This window comes from Mus musculus, chromosome 12 (genome assembly GCF_000001635.26).
Source record: "Mus musculus strain C57BL/6J chromosome 12, GRCm38.p6 C57BL/6J".
Classification (NCBI taxonomy): domain Eukaryota; kingdom Metazoa; phylum Chordata; class Mammalia; order Rodentia; family Muridae; genus Mus; species Mus musculus.
Window position 1 is genome coordinate 8,248,064 of NC_000078.6, and position 21,028 is coordinate 8,269,091.

A 21,028-nucleotide genomic window follows, 5' to 3' on the forward strand; every position below is an offset into this window, starting at 1 on the left:
ACAAGAGACATTTGTTTCCCTTTCCCTCTGCGTTTGTTTCCCATATTTCTCACTGAGATGGTATATATTGCTGAATATGCTTCCGTTTTGTTTTGATTTGTTTTGTTTTGTGTTTTGCTTTGTTTTGTGACAGAATCTTAATCTAAAGTCCAGGCTGCCTGGAACTCGCTGTGTAACCCAGCTTGGCCTCAAACTAACCTGAGTCCTCCTGCCTCAGCACCCTGAATACTGAGATTGCAGGTCTACTCAAGCCAAGAGGATTATTGTGAGTTTGAGACTCATGTGGTGAGTCCCGGGCCACCTGAGCTATAGATTGAGACCCTGTTTCAAAACAAAATAAAAAATAATTTTTTTAAAAAGTAGACATATTTAGCAGCAAACCATCTCAGCCAAATAGCAGTATATGCTATTATAAAGAGCAAGGAATACTTTTTTTTTAATTTATTTATAATTTTATATTTTTATCATGACATTTTTCAAACTTTAAAAAAATCCTAATTATAAAAATTAAAATACTTGAAATTTTCAGAACTAAAATAATTATGTAATGAATTTACAAGAACCCATCATCCGCAGTTGGTTAGCTCCTAATGTCAGTTTGTTTTCACCTCACTGTTTCCATGAGTGTCTGAGCAATGGCAGTCGTGGGTGCTCACTCATATGTCTAGTTCATCGTGTGGCTTAGGAAACAACATAGCTTCTTAAAATCCCCACATCATTGGATAATATCACTCCTACCAGAATTAATAGTAATCTTTGCAACATCAGTTGCAATCCATGTTTTAATTTTCTTTATATTCAGAATTTGTTTTTACAGTATTCCTTTTTAAAACTTATTTTCTCATTATAAAAGTGAAGGTATCTTCAAATTTCAGAAAGATAGGAAAAACAGTTTAAAGCAGAGTACCCACCCATGAGGACGCATTCAGAGAGACTTCCCTCACGGAGCCACTCACTGGCTGTTTCTCCCGTGCAGCAAGTGGCCTTGGAGTGAACTAAAACAAGTGAACATGGCCGAGGGGAAAGCATTCTGCAGTGTCTGCGGGAAGAGGTACTAGTTTGCCTGGTCCTTTGGGCCAGCGAGATGGCTTAGTGAGTAAAAAGGTCTGCTGCCAAGACTGACAGCGTGAGCCTCATTTCTGGAAACCACGTGAGAGAGGGAGAGGACTCCAGAAGCTGTGCTCTGACCTTCACATGTGTTCTGTGATGTGCATCTGCACACAGACACAGGTACATACATACATACATACATACATACATACATATTTAAAGCTAACATAGCCCTTATCCCTGTGCTTAGGACCAAGAAAATACTTTAGTACCCTCCTGTTTATTTTTATTTAATAGAGAAATGAAAGAAAATTTGAACTCTTTTTTAACATTCTTTTAGGATATAAATTTTGTTTCAAATATGCAATTCCCTTGTGGCTATTTACAAGTAATGTTTTTAAGTCTCATTACCATGGTCATTATATCATAATGAGGAATGTTCTTTAATCCTTTCAGCAACTTAAAGAGGCTTTTATTATCCTGTTCATGGGGGAGAAAAAGAGACTCTGAAGGACCCTGATAATTAACTCAGGTCCAGGCAGCCAGTGAGGAGCAGTGCTAGGATCTGAACCCACCATGTTATTATGTAACACTTAGTAACTGACATCTTATTGTAAAGGGTTTCTAGAAATCCATAAAAAGAATTCTAAGCTCTCAAATAAAGATGCAAAAGATAGCAACAGATAATGGGCTGAAAAGTGTAACAGCTGTGAAGATGCACAATGTGTGGCGTGGTACTTAACCAGTTAGTGTCTGTAGAATTATAGTTCTGCCAGTGTCTGGTGACTGAAGCTCTGCAGTTATCAGATGGACAGCCATTGTGGAGCCCAGGACATGGGTCCTCTGCGTACAGTCTACAGTCTGAACAGAGAGGCTCCCGGTGACTTATGCTCTCTCTCACTGGAGTGTTGAGTCTTTGCTTTCACTGTTTTCTATAATGATCCTGTATATCAGGGGAAAATAGCTTCTATAAATGGTGATCAAACCTCTAACTTTATTAATCCATTCCTTTGGAATTGGGGTATTAAGAAATGTTCTTAGAGATACAGGAACTACTCATACTCATGTGCAAATATATCATTCATTATAACAAAAACAGAAATATACATATATTCTGTTTGGCTTATAGCTTGTTGGCTTATAGCTTGGATCTAATTTTGTTACAAACATAAGTAAAGCTGCTGACCATTTTTTTGTCTTTGTACCCCTGCAAGTTTGAGGGTGAGGCCTTACATTTCCTGTATATCCCCAAAGGAAGACACCTTTCTTCTTTTCCTAATTGAATTAAGTTAAAGTGCACACGTGACAGTCACCATGTCAACAGTTCTGCTGGGTAACTTTGCCAGTGGTACCTGAGTTCCACCGATTTCTTCTCTTCATGTGAGGACTGTGACACCTGCCTTGATCCAGGTTGATCTGTTTTCAGGAAGAGAGATCAGCGAGGCATATGTAAAGGAGCAATTGTAATTTAACACCTACAAGATTGAACTGAAAAATATTATAGCCTCAGACTAGCTAAAGATGTAATTTGCACAGCACCAACTTTTGTACAAAATACTATTAAAGGAAGAAGAAAGTGACCAGGAATATGGTGAGCGGACTCTGGGTGTCCCCCCACCCTTAGTCTCCTCTTATGTCTGCATTTATATGTAGTCTTCTCCATGTTTACAGTTCTAACAAAATACCACAAAGCTGGGAGGAACTGTGTGACTTGCAGACCTAAGGCAACAGCCTGTCTTGCTGAAGTTTGTCCCTCTTGCTAGCTAGAAAAGCAAACTGCCGTGCTTTTAGCTGTCCCACTTACATGGCCAGGGACTACAGCAGCTTCTAGAAGCTAAAAGCAACCTTGCACCAACAGCCAACAAAAACCAGAGCCATTGGTCCCACACAGCAAGAGAGTCCCGTTAACAGCTTCAGTGATCCTAGATCCTGACCCCAGACACGCTTCATGTGCGGTCCCAGGCCCAGCTGATTCCACGATTGCAGTCTGAGAGGTCATAGGCAGAGGGCCCAGCTAAGCCACACCTTAACTCCTGACCAACACATATAAATGGCATGAATATTATTTTAATCTGCAAAGGTTTTAGTACTTTGTCAGGTAGCAGCAGATCAAGAATAAGAGCAAAGTGAAATAATGAGACTATCGCGTGGTTTCTCTACAGAAAGCCTGCTCTCTCAGCCCAGTCACCACACAGAGCATCAACATCTTAGGTAACAGCATCTTCCCCAGCTTCTCTTCCCCTCTGCCCTGTCTAGCCTACTCTTAGCATTCTTCTCTGCTGTTTTATGTTGTTGTACTAGCAGTGCCTCCCTTGCCTCCAGATAACCAGAATGGTTAGGACGGACATCTTCCAGTTGTCTGCCTCATAACTGGCTTTTGAAGTCCTAAAAAAACCGTAGGTGGAGATAACATCATTCATTTTGCTGAGTTAATTAGCCTTGAAAAAAAGAGTGTCCATATTCAAATCTCACTCTGCCGTGGGATTCGCAGCACTAGTAAAAGACCCTGGGAGAGAGTCAGTAGCCTATGGTAAGGCAGAATACATTATTTGTGAATTCCTTTGCAATGAGATGGCTGTAAATGTGAAAAAGTACAACTTGCACCTTGCCACATGTGACACTTCATAGATGCTCAGCTTGTAGATTCTCAGTGGGTGAACATAACTTTCAGGACAGAGATGAAAGGAAGGGAGCCAAACAGATGAGTAGAACCCCATGAAACTGCCTTCTGTTTGTCCCACCCAGACGCTTCTTTCTTGCTAACCATAGGGATGAGAAATGCAAACATGGGCTCTAGGGAAGGAGGAGCCATGGTTGCAGTACTGTGATATTGTCTGTACTCGCTTCTTGCTTATGTGGAATATCGGTGAGCAACATGCAGTGGAGACCACATAATGGTTCCCTGAAGTGGGAAAGCCCAGGAGGCACCAAGTGTAGGGCACCTTACAAGAATAGTACACAGCCACCTTGAGATCCGACATCCCAGGCCAGCTTCCTTGTAGTGCACCGGGAAGAACAAAAATTTCAGGTCCCAGGAAAGAGTGCTTATGGCTGAGTGGGAGACCAGAGCTGGGTGGCAGGCCGTCAAAGCCTAGGGGACCTCATGTTTACTTCCTGCCTTTGTTCCATGAGCCCCATAAGATTTCCAGAAACTTCTTCAGCTCCTTGGCCCACTTCTTTCTGTTTCTCCTTTTCCTTGGATTTTGCCCTTTGACTGTCTTCTGTACTGTGTTTTGGCGGGGGGGGGGGGGGGGGGGTTCTAGACCGTTATTTTCCCTGATTTTCAGATAGGTCTTGGCAAGGAGGTTGTGTAGCAAAATTCCACTGCCCTTGCACTGTCTGACTTCAGGTTCCCACAGCCTGTCTGCTGAAATGTATGCTCCAGTGTGGGCCTTTGGTTCTGTAGGACAGTTAGTTTTCTGTAGGAAGGTCAGCATCTTCACCTCGTCCCGGCATTGCATCTCGTGAAGGCACTCATGGGCTGTTACTCCTTTGCTGTGGACACTGGCACACTCACATACTGAGAGTCCATCTCTTTGATTTCTCATTATTCATGTTACACTTTCAGAAAAGATTTCCTTTGTTTATCTTATGCCCATCTCCTGCTTTTTAGTTCTATATGAAGAGAAATAATTTCCCTGGACGTTATCTTCTGGTTCATCTAATGAAACTTTTGATTTCAGCATTCATGCTAATAGATTCTGAGGAATTTCTTGTTCTTTGTTCTTTTTGTAGTATCTTTCATTTCATGGATCTCAAAAAAACCAGACTTTTAGAGTTTTGTCTCAAATTGTCTCCACTCCAAGTTCACTTTTCTGTGTTTTATTTATCTTTATCTGTTACAATCAGAGCTTCCTTCAGCTGTCTTTTGCTCCTTTGCCATTTGTTCACAGTGAAGAATGGGGCACTGGAAATGCATTTGGTCAGCCTCACTGCAAAACAAAGCAGGTATCCTGAGGTCTCAGAGCCTGCTGCGCCCTCATATACTGTGCATGTGGTTTTGTTTTTATTTTCTAGAGCCATGATTCCTCGTGGTTCTCAACCTGTGGGCCATGACCCCTTTATAAAGGAGTCGGGTGATTCTTTCACAGGGTCCCCTAAGATCATCTGCGTGTCAGATATTTACATTATGATTCATAACAGTAACAAAATTAGGAAGTAGCAACAAAAATAATGGTCAGAGTCATCCTAACGATAGCTATGTTAAAGAGTTGCAGCATTTTGAAGGCTGAGAAGCCCTGTTCTTGCCTGAATTCAGTGCCCTAGAAGCAAACAGCCCGCAGGGCTGGGGTTGACTTTGAGATCCCTGGAATACAGGTTGGGCTTTTGCCGCTCTCCCTGTTGTGCCTGGATTCAGAGCTCCGCTCTGCTCTTTACTGTAAAGCATGACCTTACTATATAGCCTTAGCTTGCCCAGAACCTGCTATGTAGCCGAGGCTGGCCTTGAATTTGTGGTGATCCTCCTGCCTCTACTTACCAAGCGGTAGGATTGCACATTTGTGCCACCACACCTGTGTCCTTCTGTTTCTAGACAGAGTGGATGACCAGGCAATGCTTGGCAAGACAGTGGGGGGGGCACTGGATGATGGAGAGACTGTGGAGCGTCAGCCACCTCTTAACCCATCTTTCATTTATATAGTCAGTGAGCACCAGAGAGAGACTAGGAGACACTTGCATGCTTCACTTCTGTTAGGTTCCCTTCCCATTGTGTGTGTGTGTGTGTGTGTGTGTGTTCTCGTTTTGGAACTCATTTAAGAGAACTTTAGTTTTTTGGTGGTGTATGTTGGAAATATATATTAGTTCTTTGAGAATTTCATATAGTATGTTTTGACTATATTGACTTTCTCATCCCCTAAGTCTTGGTAGATACACACACACACACCCTTTCTCTATTCATCTAGCCTTTTATCCTTTAAAACACTAAAGTCAAGACCAATATGAGTTACCCAGATATTCTTGGATATGTGCTCTTCCACTGGAGCATACTTGATTTAAAAGGGGCCACACTCTTAGAGAAAACTGACTCACCCTCTCCCAAAAGCTAGCAGTTGCCAAGAGCTTCATGGCTTGGAAGTTGGAGGGGTGGAGCAATAGCTCCATGGCTGGGGATGGAGTTCAAATCCTGATCCCCTCTCTATGCTGTGATTCAGTCAAGGTTGAGCTTGCCCAAGTCTTATGGATGTGGTCACTACTCCTGTGAGTGCGTACTGCAGTTGCCCTCTTCCCACTCCCCCACCCCCAATAATCCTGCCTGCTAATGCCTCGGCCTTCATTGACTAATATTGTTTTATATTTTAAGCAAGTTGTTATTTCTTCTGCTTCATTGTCTTTCTCTATTTTTGCATTTATTTTGCTCTCTGGCTTTAGCTAATGCCTGTCAATCTGTTGTTTCTTTTTGCACTTAAGAGTATAAATTAGTTGTTTGGAGACTATCTTTGTGTGGGCTGAACTGTGAACACATGGACTTCTGGCCTTTACTGAGACATGATTAGGTACAAGTTAGGTTTTTGTCAAGGACCTCAGATATTAGTGTGGTAACCACAATCAGGCTTCTTTACAATGATTATGGAGATATTTTAATAACAAAAGAGCCAAAAATTCCATTTATAACAACAGAGTGAATTCTTGCCTGTTATTGTTCCTGACTGCACACAGAGAGACACACATACACACACACACAGACACACACATACACGCATACCTACAAGACACCCATAAAGTCTATAACCCAACCACGAGGATTTTTAATTTCTGAAATAATTGTGTCTACTTCAGTGGGGTTTGGAATTTAAGGCACAGTTTCCACTGTGCACACCTATTGAAATGAAGTAATGAATGGTAATTTTTAAAGACATTAGAATGTGCTATATGAGAGAATATTTCAGAGGCATTTACCCTCATGAGACTGAACAAATGTGTCATGGCTTATTGTTACAGATGTCTCTTTGATTTGCTGAATTGTAAATTGTTTGATTCGTGGTCTCATGATTGTTACATAGGGATTTTTTAAAGAAGAAAGGGAAATACTTTTACCTCAAAATAAAATCTGGAAACCACTATTTCCTGGTGGCATTTGGTCTCAGGGTGCTTTTCCTAACAAAAGCAGTTTTTTCATGTAGTAACTGTTTTCTACCCATGGAAACTGAAGTCCAGAGAAGATCGGCAGAAGTTGTGTGATATTGGAAATAAGGGAAGTGCTTTTTATCTTTAAAAGGACAGATGGGATTAACTGAGAGTTACTTAGAATTAGACCAAAAGAAGCTTTCTGTGAAATGTGTTTAATAGGAAAAACTTTGTATTCACTTAAAATGTGAATATAGAAATATTAGCCATGTTCACTGAGCAGCTATTAGGACTTCTGAATTGTCTTACAGTTCCTGACTGAAAGTTGGATTGGTAACTGTCTATAGTTCCTCTAGACAGCATTTTTTGGGGGGAGAGGAGGATACTGTGGGCGTTTTTGACTGGTAAACTGGTGACCTATCTCTGTAAGCCAAGTGTTCTTGAACTAAGAAGTAGACACCTCAAGGCTACCAGGAATGCTGTTGAGTCTCTTCAAGGGAGGTGAGTGTCCCTCACCTAGATTAAGAGCTGCCTCATGAAGCCAGTGGTTGGGTGGCAGCAAGGAGAAGAGACATCTCCCTCAGAGACCTGTGAGGAAGAAGTTCTTACAGAGTGGGTCTCTGATGGGCCTTTATTTTTCTCTGAACTGAACAGGACGGATCCCCCTATTTCATCATCACAACTAGTATGAGAATCTGTAGCTTCAGCAGAAGCTGTCGGCCATGAGTTAGCTTTCACATTCCCAAGTTGCAATCACTGTCTCTCAGGTTAGCTGCCCAACTGATGGGTTGCTCTTTGCTGAAATGGAAGTGGAAAGCCAAACTTTGTGCCTTCCAGATGGCTTCTGAAAAGCTGTGAGTCCTTGAACAGCCTATACTGTGTGCTGAGGACATGCCTCTGTGTGTGCCTCTCCTTTGTCTCTATCTTAGCCTGAGGCACAGTGAAGGATTCCTTACCACGCCTTAGTAAAGGTTTTAAAACATCATTTTTGTGTACAGTACAGAAATGTTTTGCGATGTCTCTCTGCGGTTAAATGCAAGAATAATCTAGAGACTTCCCTGAGTAACCTTTGCTGTGCCGGCGGGGCGTTCCTGGTGTAGGTGGCCAGTCAGAATTCTCTCTGAGACCTTTGATGAGTACTGGGGCATGGTTAGACAAGACTCTCAAGGACCCAATTCTGTCTTGTTCTACCTGTTGCACATTCTCTCTCTCTCTTTCTCTCTCTCTCTCTCTCTCTCTCTCTCTCTCTCTCTCTGTCTCTCTCTCTGTCTCTCTCTCTCTCTCTCTGTCTCTCTCTCTCTCTCTCTCTCTCTCTCTCTCACACACACACACACACACACAGCTTCTATGAAGTCAGAGACTTCATTGCCAGTCTGCCATTGTTTGTCAATCACTGCAACATCTGTCATATTTTTTTTATTATTAGACATCATTTTTCTTTTTTATTGGTTATTTTATTTATTTACATTTCAAATGTTATTTGTAAAAGTATTGCTAAGCAATTTGAAGAAATAAAACAGTAATAGATGGTCATAGTTGGACAGTCCTTTGTGGGTTGATGTTACTAACAATGATTTGTTAGTGTTTTCTTACCTAGGGAAAGTCTTTGCCACTTAACTGGTTTTTTGTTTGTTTGTTTGTTTTTTGAGTACTTTTCTTTTTTTTAATTATTATTTATTTTTTAATTAGGTATTTTCTTCATTTACATTTCAAATGCTATCCCAAAAGTCCCCCATACCCTCCCCACCCCCACTAACATCTGTCATATTAAGGACACCCAATACATTGTCAGTGAACAAAACCTTGCACAGCCAGTAGACCTCCTCATTCCCAGTCTAACGTTTAGAAGACTGGTATCTCATTTAGACCTGTCTCAGTTTCCTTAGCCAGTGGCTGAGGTATTCTGACTTCATGACCATAGTGATTGCAGGATGAAAAGGCTTGGTGTGCCAGAGGCCATAGTTGTCAACATGAGAGTTTTGTAGCTGTATAAAAGGGTGACTCACTGTTGTCACCAGTCACTGAATTCTGAGGCCACCTGGTGAGTATCCTTTTGGGGTGGTGGTGGTGGTGGTGGTGGTGTTTTTCTGAGATTGGGGGTTTCTGCATAGTCCTGGAACTCCCTCTGTAGTCCAGGCTGGCCTCCAACTCAGAGATCTGCCTGCCTTTGCTTCCTGCATGCTAGTATAAAGACGTGTGTGTGCACTTACCACGGCCCAGCTGAGAGTACGCTTCAAATCAGCGTGGCAGGTGCTTCCTAAGAGATTCTTGTGCTTAGAGCAGCCTGTGAGGTGTGATCTGCGGGAAACATATAATGTGCCCTACATCTCTAGGGATTCTTAGTGGCAGTGTCAGGAAGATTCCTTTCAAGAGATCTCAAGCTAAGAGGAGCACTTTGCTCTCCAAGTAAAATAATTGTGAGCTATAAAGATAAAAAGATTAAAGACTTGACAGAAGAGGGTGATTTTGAGTCAAAGTTTCAAATATCTGCATAATAAGTCGTGAAGAATCTCTGCAAATACTCATGTGTTTACTCCCTGTGAATTAGCAACTCTGACCTGGAGATTAAATGCGTGAAATGGCTCTTTTCTTTTATATTTGGATAATTAAAGTGTAGAAAACTAATGAGGTGAAGAATTTCAACCTCCTTAAGATGGGGAGCTAGTCTATTCTCATGCTGAGTGGCTTCAGAGCCTTGTGCAGATTGCCTGCCAATAATGGCAGTAACTGTTCCATCATGAGGAAATAATAGGTATTACAAAGAAGTTTTTCATAGGCACTGTTTTTAGTAATTAACACCCAAGTCACCCTGCTTGGGTTTATGCTTCATTGTTATTACTTTGTAGCTAAACCTCAGGTTTTCTCCTCTATGAAAAGGAAGACACTTGCTTCATAAGGCTGTTTTGTGTGTTAAATGAGAAAATGCTTAACGTGCATTCATGTAATGCCTAGAAAATAGCAGATAATCACAGTTCTTTGATAAGTGTTTGCCTAATGTGGAGCATATTTCTGTCATTATATATGAAAATTTAAAGACAATAATATCTCAAAAGCAAGCTCACTGATTAAAGTTAAGTGACACTTGCCATTTATAAACTGCTTACTAAGTAAGCCACTGTCTTAGTTAGGGTTTTTCTGCTGTGAACAGACGCCATGACCAATGCAAGTCTTATAAAAGACAGAATTTAATTGGGGCTAGCTTGAAGGTTCAGAGTTCCAGTCCATTATCATCAAGGTGGGAGCATGGCAGTTTCCAGGCAGGCATGGTGCAGGCCAAGCTGAGAGTTCTACATTTTCATCTGAAGGTGGCTAGTGGAAGACTGACTTCCAGGCTGCTAGGATGAGGGTCTTAAGCCCACACCCACAGTGACACACCTAATCCAACAAGGCCACACCTCCTCATAGGGCCACACAAGCATATATAAACCATCACAACCGCTATGTGTGTGTTTTCAAAGGGACACTAAGAGAGGGAAACATGACTTTACACTGAAAGAGATAAAGCAGAACTAGGGATACCTGGAGGCCTACACTTTAGTTGATTTTTGAAGGGTAGTTTATATTGCATACTTGCGAAGAACTGCTGGCAATCATGGAAGGAAGGCTCTGTGCTATGTTTCCTATTTGTATGTCGTAGAGGAGGAAAGCACTCAACCATTACTGTACCAAGTGGGAACCGTAATGAACAAACGGTAAGGGTGTGATGGTGTTCTCCTGACATGTCAAAGTATTACTGTCATGGCCTCCCTTAGTCACAGCACACAGCATCGCCGTTGCTCTTCCAGAACAATAGTGCCTATGTAATAAGCTAACTAAATGGGGGCATATGAACAGCTTTTTTAAAAAAGATTTATTTATTATTATATCTAAGTACACTGTAGCTGTCTTCAGATGCACCAGAAGAGGGCTTCAGATCTCATTACAGATGGTTGTGGGCCACCATGTGGTTGCTGGGATTTGAACTCAGGACCTTCAGAAGAACAGTCGGTGCTCTTAACCATTTAGCCATCTCTCCAGCCCCATATGAGCAGCTTTTAAGATTTACTATTTTTAATATTAAATTCTATTACATGTTTGATTTCCAGGTACTGTGAAAAATAAATGCTTCTTAGTGAGCTACACGTCATGCCTAAGCATCGTGCTCTTTGCCCACAGCCTCGTCTCAGAATGTTTCTTAACTTCTTTTCAAAAAAACAAATGCCTGAATACTGCCACTGACCCCAAAATGTGACCAGTATACAAAGTCCTAATATGTTTAGTTACTTTTTCTAATGTCCAAAAAAACCTGATTGTGCCTTATTATCAAAATTTGACTTTGAGCTAAGTGTGGTCGTACACACCTTTAATTCCAGCCCTGTGCAGGCAGAGGCAGGGCCATCTTTAGCCGGTGGAGGGCAGCCTATTCCATAGCATGTCCCAGACTCTCCAGAGCTATATAGTAAAACCCTGTCTCAAAATAGAAAAACAAAACAAAACAAAAGAAAGAAAGAAACACCTCTGGGACCAGTGGGCAAAGGCACTTGCTACCAAGCCTGATGGTGACCCAAATTTAATCCCCAGAACCCACATGGTAGAAGGAGAACCAACTACACGGAGTTGTTCTCTGACATATATGTATGTGTCCACATGCACAAATACACCAAAAGTGATGTAAAAACAGGTTTTTTTGAGGTTGACTCTGGTAGTTTTATGGTGAAAATGTTTCCTTAGAGCAGACTGAGCTGGTCAGCGTGGGCAGTCTCTGTGTAACGGAGCCGTAGCATAAGGAAATGGCTTGTTATATACAGAGCTTTGGAAAGCTGCTCTGCACAGCCGTGTTAGGAAATTAGGTCCACTTCCTTGGCCTGAGTGGATTTTTTTCCTTTTGTAAATAGGTTTCTATATGAAGAATAAAAGAAATCTCAACAGTGACTTTTTCTACCAAACTTAAGCTGTAAATTTTACTGAAACTATCTTATGGTGTCTGGGGGAAGTGTGTTTCAATTGGGCAGCAGTTAATTGTTCTCCACAGACAGAAGAGGAGAGCCTGTCCAATCTACTGAGTATTGGTTGTGGCAAAAAGTCTCTGGTCTTCTTGTGTTTTGGGAGGCAATGAGGCATTCAAAGCAAATATTAGAACTTCCTTATTGTTTTGGTCCATTCCCATGATTTCAGAGTGCACTTTAATTCTCAATTTGTTTCGATAGAGATCAACCAAATATAACCCTGTGGTTGCTCGTGTGTGTTTAGTTTCCCTTGCATACAGTTTTGTTTTAACATGGGTCACAGTAAAGGATCACTTGTAAAAATAATGGATTGCTTCCTGTTTCTGCCAGCTGATTTGATCAGCCCAAAGTTCCTTAAGTGCTGTGGGTTACACAACCTGTGTGGAATCTATATCATACTTTCAGTTTGGTAGTAACTGAGTTAACCATTTATAGTCTCCAAATCTCTGAAGACAATTTGGTGAACATGGGCATCTGATTTTGAAGTGAATAAACTTGAAACTAAAATGAACATTGAGTTTCCAAACAAGACTAAATTATCAGATTTCTTGGAAAACATAATGTTTTCATTAATTGATTGCACACTGGTTAGCTATAGATGTACCAGGGCAGCTTTAAAAAAAATCATGTCTAGCATCACTGTGTGAGATGTTTGTGACATGTGTTAGCATATTCCCCACGTTCAGAATACAGTGGGTTTGCTTCTGCTCTCCTAAAGGAGAAGCCATGGCATGAGTGGAGGTGGTTCTCTGTCTGCTGGCAGACATAACTGCCACTCTCATCATGTGCAGTGGTGGCCCGTGGTGGTTTTCATTCGCATCTTACTGACGACTAATGATGCTAAACATTCTTATATACCTGTCGGCCATTTGTATGTTTCTCTTTGACTAATGTATATTCAGATCCTATTCTTACTTCTTTTTCAAGATTTATTTTTAAGTGTGTGTGTGTGGGGGGGGGGGTGTTCATATGAATCTAAGTGCCTGTTAAGGTCACAAGACATCAGATCCCTTGAAGCCGGAGTTTCAGAGAGTCATAAGCCACCTGATGTGGGTGGTGGAAATTAAATTCTGGCCCTTGGGAAAGCAACAAGTATTTTTCACTGTCAAGCCATCTCTCTTACCCCTTTCTCTCATTTTTCAAACAGATTTCTTGGTTGGTTATTGATTTGTTGAATTGCTTATCTGCTTTGGATGAAAACATGATGTGTAAATGTTTCCTCCTGCTCCATAGATTGCCTCTCCTACTTCTCAGTTGTTCCCTTTACTGTGCAGAGCTCTTTAATTTAATATAATTCTTTTACTTTGGGTTTGGGTTTTTTTTTTAAGGGGGTAGGTTTTTTTATTGTTTGTTTTGTTTTGTTTTTTTGTTTTGTTTTGCTTCTGTTTTTCAAATCCTATCTAAGGAACCCTTTTCCAGACCAACTTCATGGGAATTTTCCCTCACCTTTTCCTCTAGTAGTAAGGCTAACAATTAAATATTTAATCCTTTTTTAAATTTCCAATAATATGACTGTTTGATTTCATTGTTTTGCATGTGGGCATCCAGTTGTTCCACTTCATTCACTGAAGGGTCTCTCCCTTCCCAGTGTTCTTGACATCTTTCTTTTAAAAGTCAAGTATGTGGAAGGTCCCTTGTTTTGTTTTGTTTTTTATTGTATGTTGATTGTATATGATGAGGCACTGCATAAGGACATGGTCATACAGGTTATAGTGTACACTGACCATGCTTCACTTAATTGGCCTAATTATCTTTTATGTCAGTATCACCCTGTTTTGATTACTATTGCTTTATAGTATATCTTGAAGTCAGTCCATGCAATGCCTCCAGCTTTGTTCTTTTTCTTATTTTAAAGATTGTTTTGGATATTTGGATTTTCTGTGGCTTGTACACAGTTTGTCTATTTTTTTCCTTTAAAAAAAATATTGTAACTGTGATAGAAATTGCACTGAATCTGTAGATTGCCCAAGGTAGTGTGGACATTTTCACAGCAGTCTCCTAATCTGGGAGTATAGGATAGCTTTTCATTATTTATGTCTTTAGTTTCTTTAGTATTTTATACTTCTGAGCATGCAGGCCTCTCACTTCTTTTGCTAAATGCATTCTTTCTTTAAGATTTTATTTTATGTGTATGTGATGGACTAGGTGTACCCATGATTGCAGTAGCAGCAGTGGCTTGAAGAAGGTGTCTGATCCCTTGAGAGTGGAATTGCAGTAGTTGTGAGCCACCTGACTTGGGTGCTAGGAGGTAAACTCAGGACATCTGGAAGAGCAGTGTGTGTGTTTTAACTGCTGAACTATGACTCCAGCCCTATTGATTAAACTCATCCTTAAATAAAAATGGAATTGTTAGCTTGTTGGTGGTGTATAGAAACATTACCAATTTTCTTTTGAATGTTGATTTTCTTATTCTGCAACTTTACCAAACTCATTTTTTAGTTCCAATAGATTTTCAGTGTCTTACTGTCCACAGTTTCATTCCATCCTTTCTGATTTGATACCTTCTGTTTGCTTCTCATACCTAATTCCCTGTCATGGAACGTGATGTTAGCACCGGCGTCCTCGTACATCGCTGGGATGAGACACATTCCTTCCATACCTAATTTGTTATGAAATTCTGTAATAAAAGAATGTTATATTTTTGTCAGTTGATTTTTCCGCATTGTTGGCATAATTGTGTAGTTTTGCTTTCTGCTCTTTGAATGTGACCTGTTGTATTTATAGATTTATATTGCCTTTATTATTACCTATTAAAATGTGATAAAGAAATATGGAGAAAACTAAAAGAGGTTAGGAGAAGAGCTTTTTGGATTCATACCTAAATTATTAACTAACATTAGAATGCAAATTTTAAGATTGAATGAGGGTAGAAATTCCAACCATAGAAATGTAGAAAGTAAAAGAATGGGAAATGTCTTATCTTGTAGTTCTTGCCAAGAGAACGCTGTTTTAGCTGTGTAATAGTTTATAAAATAAGCCCCAAGAGAAAAAAAATAACCAAAAATGAAGTGACTTCCTTTATAGTTAGTTATAAAAGTGTACTCTTTCAGGCTCTCCAGGCAATATAAGAAATACAAGTAGTGACGTCGTTACTGGTGGTACAGAGATTGAAGTATAATAACTGGGTATTATAAATAACATCAATCAAGTTAATTTGGGGATTTAAATGAAATGAACCCAAGCCCATGGGAGGGTAAAAATATATAAAAGTAAATTCAAAAAGAAATAGCTTGGGTATGCTTGAACTATGAAATATACTGAATCAATCAATAGTCTGTACCCTTTTGGCAAATAAAAACCCGTTACCAGATAGCCTCACTAAACATTCAGAGCATAAATGATTGTGGTATTTTACTAAACTTTCTAAACAATGAGAAAGGGCCCAGCTCTGCAACTCAGTGAAGTCTTTATATACAAACCTAGACACAAATGAGAAAAGAAAGAGACAGACCATTCCTAGTTACCAGCATACAGAAGTCTACCTAGCATGAACAATACTGACTGTGGCCAGCCAGGCTTCCTTACCACATTGTCACCCCTGGACCTAGAAGTCTCAGTTTCTACGTCCTTGTGCTGCTCCCTGAGCTGTTCCCAAGCAGCCTCTCCTTAGGCAGAGGGGATCTCTTCTAACGAGGTGGGGAGGAAGCTCTCCCTCCACCACGGAAGCTTCCCAGGGCTGAGAGGCCCTTCCTGTCTCAGGATTGATGACTACTTTGCACTAAACCATGCATTTGAAATCTGCCAAGTCTCATTAAATCCACAGCATCTCTGTGGCTTTCACAATGAAAGGACTCTTGACATTAGAATTACTTAAAAGATAGGACTCTGAATTGGGAGCTGGAAAGTCAACGGCTAATTAAACGCAACTTCCATTCCTGAAAGATTTTTCATCGTTTTTACCCCTCAGACTCCTAAAGCATGCTGCCTACTGTTGAAGTAGCATGCCAAATCCCTGCACTATACTCTAAGCTTTAGAAAATGTACAGAACATACTTTCTGTTGTAGCTGAACTCTGCATTTTGTTTAAAAAGTGTTGAAAGCATTTGCCAACACAGCTACCAAAGCAACATTTTAAGTTGTCTGAAAAACCCCTTCCTCTCAAAACGTTTTCACTCATTGTCCAGGCCATACAGGTACTCCAGGAGCAAAACCCTTCTTACTGGACAGAGGAAGAAAGCCAGAGAAACTCAAAGTATTGTGACCAAAACGGAAACAAAATATCTCAATTATTGTGGGATGAAAAAGTCTACAGGAAATACCTAAATACTTAGCTGAGAGATGGGACCAAGAAAAAACAAGATATGACCAGAAAGAAAAAACCCTCCTCGGCTTTCACTCTCAGATCCCTGTTCCCTATTAGCAAGAGACACAAAGGGAGAATTCCAGGGGACACCTAGCCAAATTTAGCATTTGGGCAATGTCATCAAATGGTTTACCATAAGAAAGGAACTGCCCACAGCAGAAGATGAAAAAGACTCACCTCTCCAGGCCCACAGGAAAAATGCACTGATACATAGAACTACATGAAGGAGCTGGTCAAACAGTCGTTGATATCTGAAATCAGAGAACAGACCCATAACTGATGTCCTGCAGCCATTGTAGAGAAGATAAGAGCCAGCATATCTAATTTATTATAAAGAAACATTTCGAATGAAAAAACAGACTCTTAATTCAGAGTCACAGAAGAATGTCTTTTCAAAAATACAAAGAAAAATAACTTGAAATGAAAAGACCAGGTGGGCTAGGTGGCTTGTTGAATAGAGGCCAGCAAGCCTGACAACCTGAGTTAGATCCCTGAAGCCCACATGCTTTCCAAAGAGAATCCGTTCTGTCCCACATGTTACAATCCACAGATGAGCACTTTGTGCATGTATGCCTGCCACACACATACATAATAAAATATAAATGTTAAAATATAAAAATGTTTTTAAAAGAGAAGACTAAACTCAATCTGGAAATGATCAAAAAATGTGAATAGATATGTCTACAAAAAAAGAAATACCATTGACCAATACATACCTGAAACTCTGCTCAGCATCACTAATCACTAGGGACATTCAAATCAAAGCCACAGTTGTTATCACTGGGGATGTGTTAGGATAACTATTGTTGTGGCACCCCGTCCTCCAGACATGACATGGCCATTGCCCTCTTGAACAGTGTGCAGCAGTAATTACACTCATGGGGGAGGAGAGGGGCTCACAAGCCCCACACGCGCACTGAAAATGTATAGACAGTGCTAGGAAAGAGTTTTTCTTAGTGTATAACCCGTAAGTTGCTGACAGCCCCAAAAGTAACTCCGGGTGAGCTCATCGGGTGAAACCATCTCTGCCTCTCACTGATGCCCTACGTGGGGTGAGTGTCTTTTTTTTTTTTTAATTACACAAGAGCTGTTTAGAAAGCAAGAGAGGGCCGAGGAGATGACTCCGCCAAGTGCTGGTGATGCATACATGAGGATCAACTTTAGATTCCCAGATCCCAGTAAAAGCCAAACAGGCTTGATGGCCAGCAGAGAACAGAGTGAAAGGTGAATGTACAAGGTGCGACCACTTACCAGAGCTTAGAGTCACAAGTTGAAATTCTGGTGGGCACCAATGCCAAAGTAGGAAAAGCTGCATGGTAGTTGATGAATTCCTAAAGGCTCAGAGTAGAGAACTCTGAAGTTTAAAATTCCAGAAAGTCCTAGACATGTAGGATCTGTATTTTGAGATTTGTCTCCCAAAAGCTCAGTCAGGTTGTCACAGAAGATATTGTAGAATCATTATCCCTTTGGACCTCTGGCAGAAAGCAGAGACAAAAAACCACTCCGAAATACACAAGAATAACTAACACACACAAGAGTAACTAAAATACACAGTGGGCTGCTAACACCATACTTAAAGCACTTTCTTTTGCCTGTTACACCATGTCTAGCTATCAAGAAAAAAATTACAAGGCATGCTGAAGAGCAAAATGCACAGTGAGAAGGGAAGGAAGCAACAGACCCATATGTGCAGGGATATGAAGATTAGCAGGCCGAGACTTCTGAGCAGCTATGATGAACATGCTAAAAACGGTAGTAGAATGAATGGTGAACATGAACTCGTTCAAGGCATGGGAGTAGTAGCCATCCAAAACTACTGTAACAGAAGTGAATGTGGCCTTTGTTGAGTACGTGAATAACTTGAAAATGGCTAAGTAAAGAATTTCTGAACTTGAAGATATCTCAGTAGAAACCTCTACAGTCAGAAAGTAAGAAGAAGCAGGAATAAGCAGGACCTGAAGACTTCAGGGCTCTTCAAACTCGTGACTTGTGTAACAGTAGTACCAGAAAGAACCAGAAAGCACTCTGAGAGATAATGACTAAACTCATGCGAGACACCTCGGAAGACACTACCCAGGATTAACACCCCCTAAAAATAGTTACGCATGGATGTCCAAAGTACAAAGTCAAAGACAAGGAGAAAAAACACACACCCTACTTACAGAGAATCAAAGGCAAGAATTTCTTCCAACTTCGCAGAATTCACAAAAACAGTAAAAGAGGAGATGTGATATATTTCACGTGGAGGAGGAAAAAAGAAAGAAAAAAGAAAAAAACACCAACCTGGAATTCAATGCTCTGTGAGATTATCCTTCCAAGGGTAAGAAAAAAGAGACGCTGCGGACAGAAACAGCTGAGGAAGTCATTGTCAGTACCTGCCTTTGCAAGAACTGTGTCCCGTTCTTGGACAGAAAACCCTGGGCCAGAAACTAAGATCTGACTAAAGATTGCAAAAGCAAAGATAAGGCCAACATATATGAAGTTTATAAACATGAGGTTGAATAAATGAATTAAAACTAGGAGCTTTGCTGTGTTACATAAAATTAGTTCACCAGCAGCCCCTCAGTCATGAAGCACAGGGAGGAGGCGGGACGTGGGGAGGCTGCCACTGTGAGATGCAGGCAGACTGTGCACGTCCCGTCTTCCCCTGCCTCACTGTTTGCTGTAAAATGACTTGCTATGTTCATGTTTACATTTGACATGCTTCACTGTATGTGTGTTTGTTCAACTTAAAATGTTTAAAGATAAAGCCAGGACTGGTGCCGGTCTGACATCCTAAGTTCATAGTGGAAGGAGCGAATTAACTCTCATAAGTGGTCGCTCATTTCTAGATGTGTACCAGGGCACACGTGTGTGCACACACACATACATTAAACAAATTTCCAAATCTTTTAAAAATTAGGGGGTGGCTGGAGAGATTGCTCAGTGGTTAAGAACACTGGTTGCTCTTTAAGAGGACCTTTTGATCCCCAGCACCCACATAATGGCTCAAAACTCTCTGTAATTCCAGTCCCAGGGGGAGCCAACACCCTCTTCTTACTACTACATACACATGGTGCATGGACATAGATGCAGGTACACCCATACACATAAAATAAAAAATTTTTAAAAAATCTATTGCCTCTATTTTCATTTTCTGTTCTGTGATCTTTTAATATTATTAAGGCTCCCTATTTATATTACCGGTAACAGATTGTATGTAACTATTTTGACTTTTTTTGTCTCCTGTAGAGATCATGTTTTAATAATGACCATATAGTAAATAGTGTTTGACTTGAAATGGTTTCAGGAATGCTCATTCTCACCCACAGAGTATTTGGATCCAGTTCTGGTCTTTCTGATGCAGCTAGTGTAATGCTTTTTGTCCTTTAACACTTTACAATGAAGTTAAGAGATATTGCTTTCCAATAACTGATCTAACCCATTGGGAATGTATTTGGTTCTGTTAAAAATTGATCTGACAGTTAACATTAGGAATAGCAGAGCCTTTGAAAAGGGAGCTGTCTAATCAAGGGAGCCTAATCCATAGAAGAAATGGTGACAGCAGTGGCACCTCTCGTTTGACCCTCAAAGTCAAGTCAGTGTAACTGCTACAATGCAGCAGTACTAGCTCCTGCTGCAGGAGTCCTTCAAGGGATGGTTAATTACTATTACCTTCTGGGAAGAGCCAAGGAATACCATTCCTCCTTCGGGCGGTTAGCCCCCGTGCCGCCCAGGAATGAGCATAGGTTCTACCCAGAGTAGTCACAGGGTAAGAGTACAGTCAGCTTTAGTTCGGTCTGACCAGGTCCCTAGTGGTGTTGCGAGCCTGGAAACTGTCAGCAGAACCTAGGGAAAAGAGCAGATATTCGGCTACTCCTGAAGAAAACCTCTCATCCAAGTATGTTTTGTTCTCATAGGTCGCCCACGCCTTTCTGCTCTTCCCAACTATCGAACGAATGTCTGAATCGCCCAACGGCAAGTTTGCCACTCCATTTTTGTGCCAGTTTCGATACCTGCTCTATGCTACCAGCTACTTACTTTTTAAGCCGTGTCCTGAAGTCATAAAATCTTTCATAATCCAAAAGCTCATGGGACAAATGAACATTAAGCTTGAACTTCCTTTGACGGATATCCTTCAACCATTTTGCCTTGGTAAGCATGTTTTCTAAAGGTGTGTATTTGTAGTATAAGGAAATGTTTACAGAATAGGCTCAGACAGTGTGTGTGATCAGGAAGTTAGCTGTTCAGCTCTTTCTACCCCAAAGCTTAATCTAAGGACAGAACTTGTGACTCGGTGAGGGGAGCTTGCATGAAAACTGGAGAGAAGAGCTTTATGGAGTTTTGGTGTTCTCTTCTGTTCCTGATTCCACACTGTGGCTACGGCACGATGAGATGTGCCCCATCTAGTACACAGCATGGGCCAAGTCCTCCCAGGAATCCATCTGTGATAGGTGGAACAACAATATGAACTAACCAGTACCCCGGAGCTCTTGTCTCTAACTGCATATGTATCAAAAGATGGCCTAGTCGGCCATCACTGCAAAGAGAGGCCCATTGGACTTGCAAACTTTATATGCCCCAGTACAGGGGAACGCCAGGGCCAAAAAGGGGGAGTAGGTGGGTAGGGGATTGGGGGGGTGGGTAT

At 41.0% G+C, this 21,028-nt stretch overlaps 1 protein-coding gene across 13 annotated transcripts in view; it reads left to right on the plus strand.

The window, feature by feature from the left end:
* The window catches only part of Ldah (lipid droplet associated hydrolase), a 92,717-nt gene that overhangs the window by 39,969 nt on the left and 31,720 nt on the right, over positions 1 to 21,028 (plus strand). For all 13 annotated transcript variants that reach the window (NR_157106.1, NR_157107.1, NR_157109.1 and 10 more), the window contains one exon: positions 20,301 to 20,535. Coding sequence is in view for 9 of the 13 variants with exons in the window: in XM_030246898.1 (XP_030102758.1) it covers positions 20,301 to 20,535 (235 nt within the window). In the remaining 4 variants the exon portion in view is untranslated. The remainder of the gene's footprint in view (positions 1 to 20,300; positions 20,536 to 21,028) is intronic.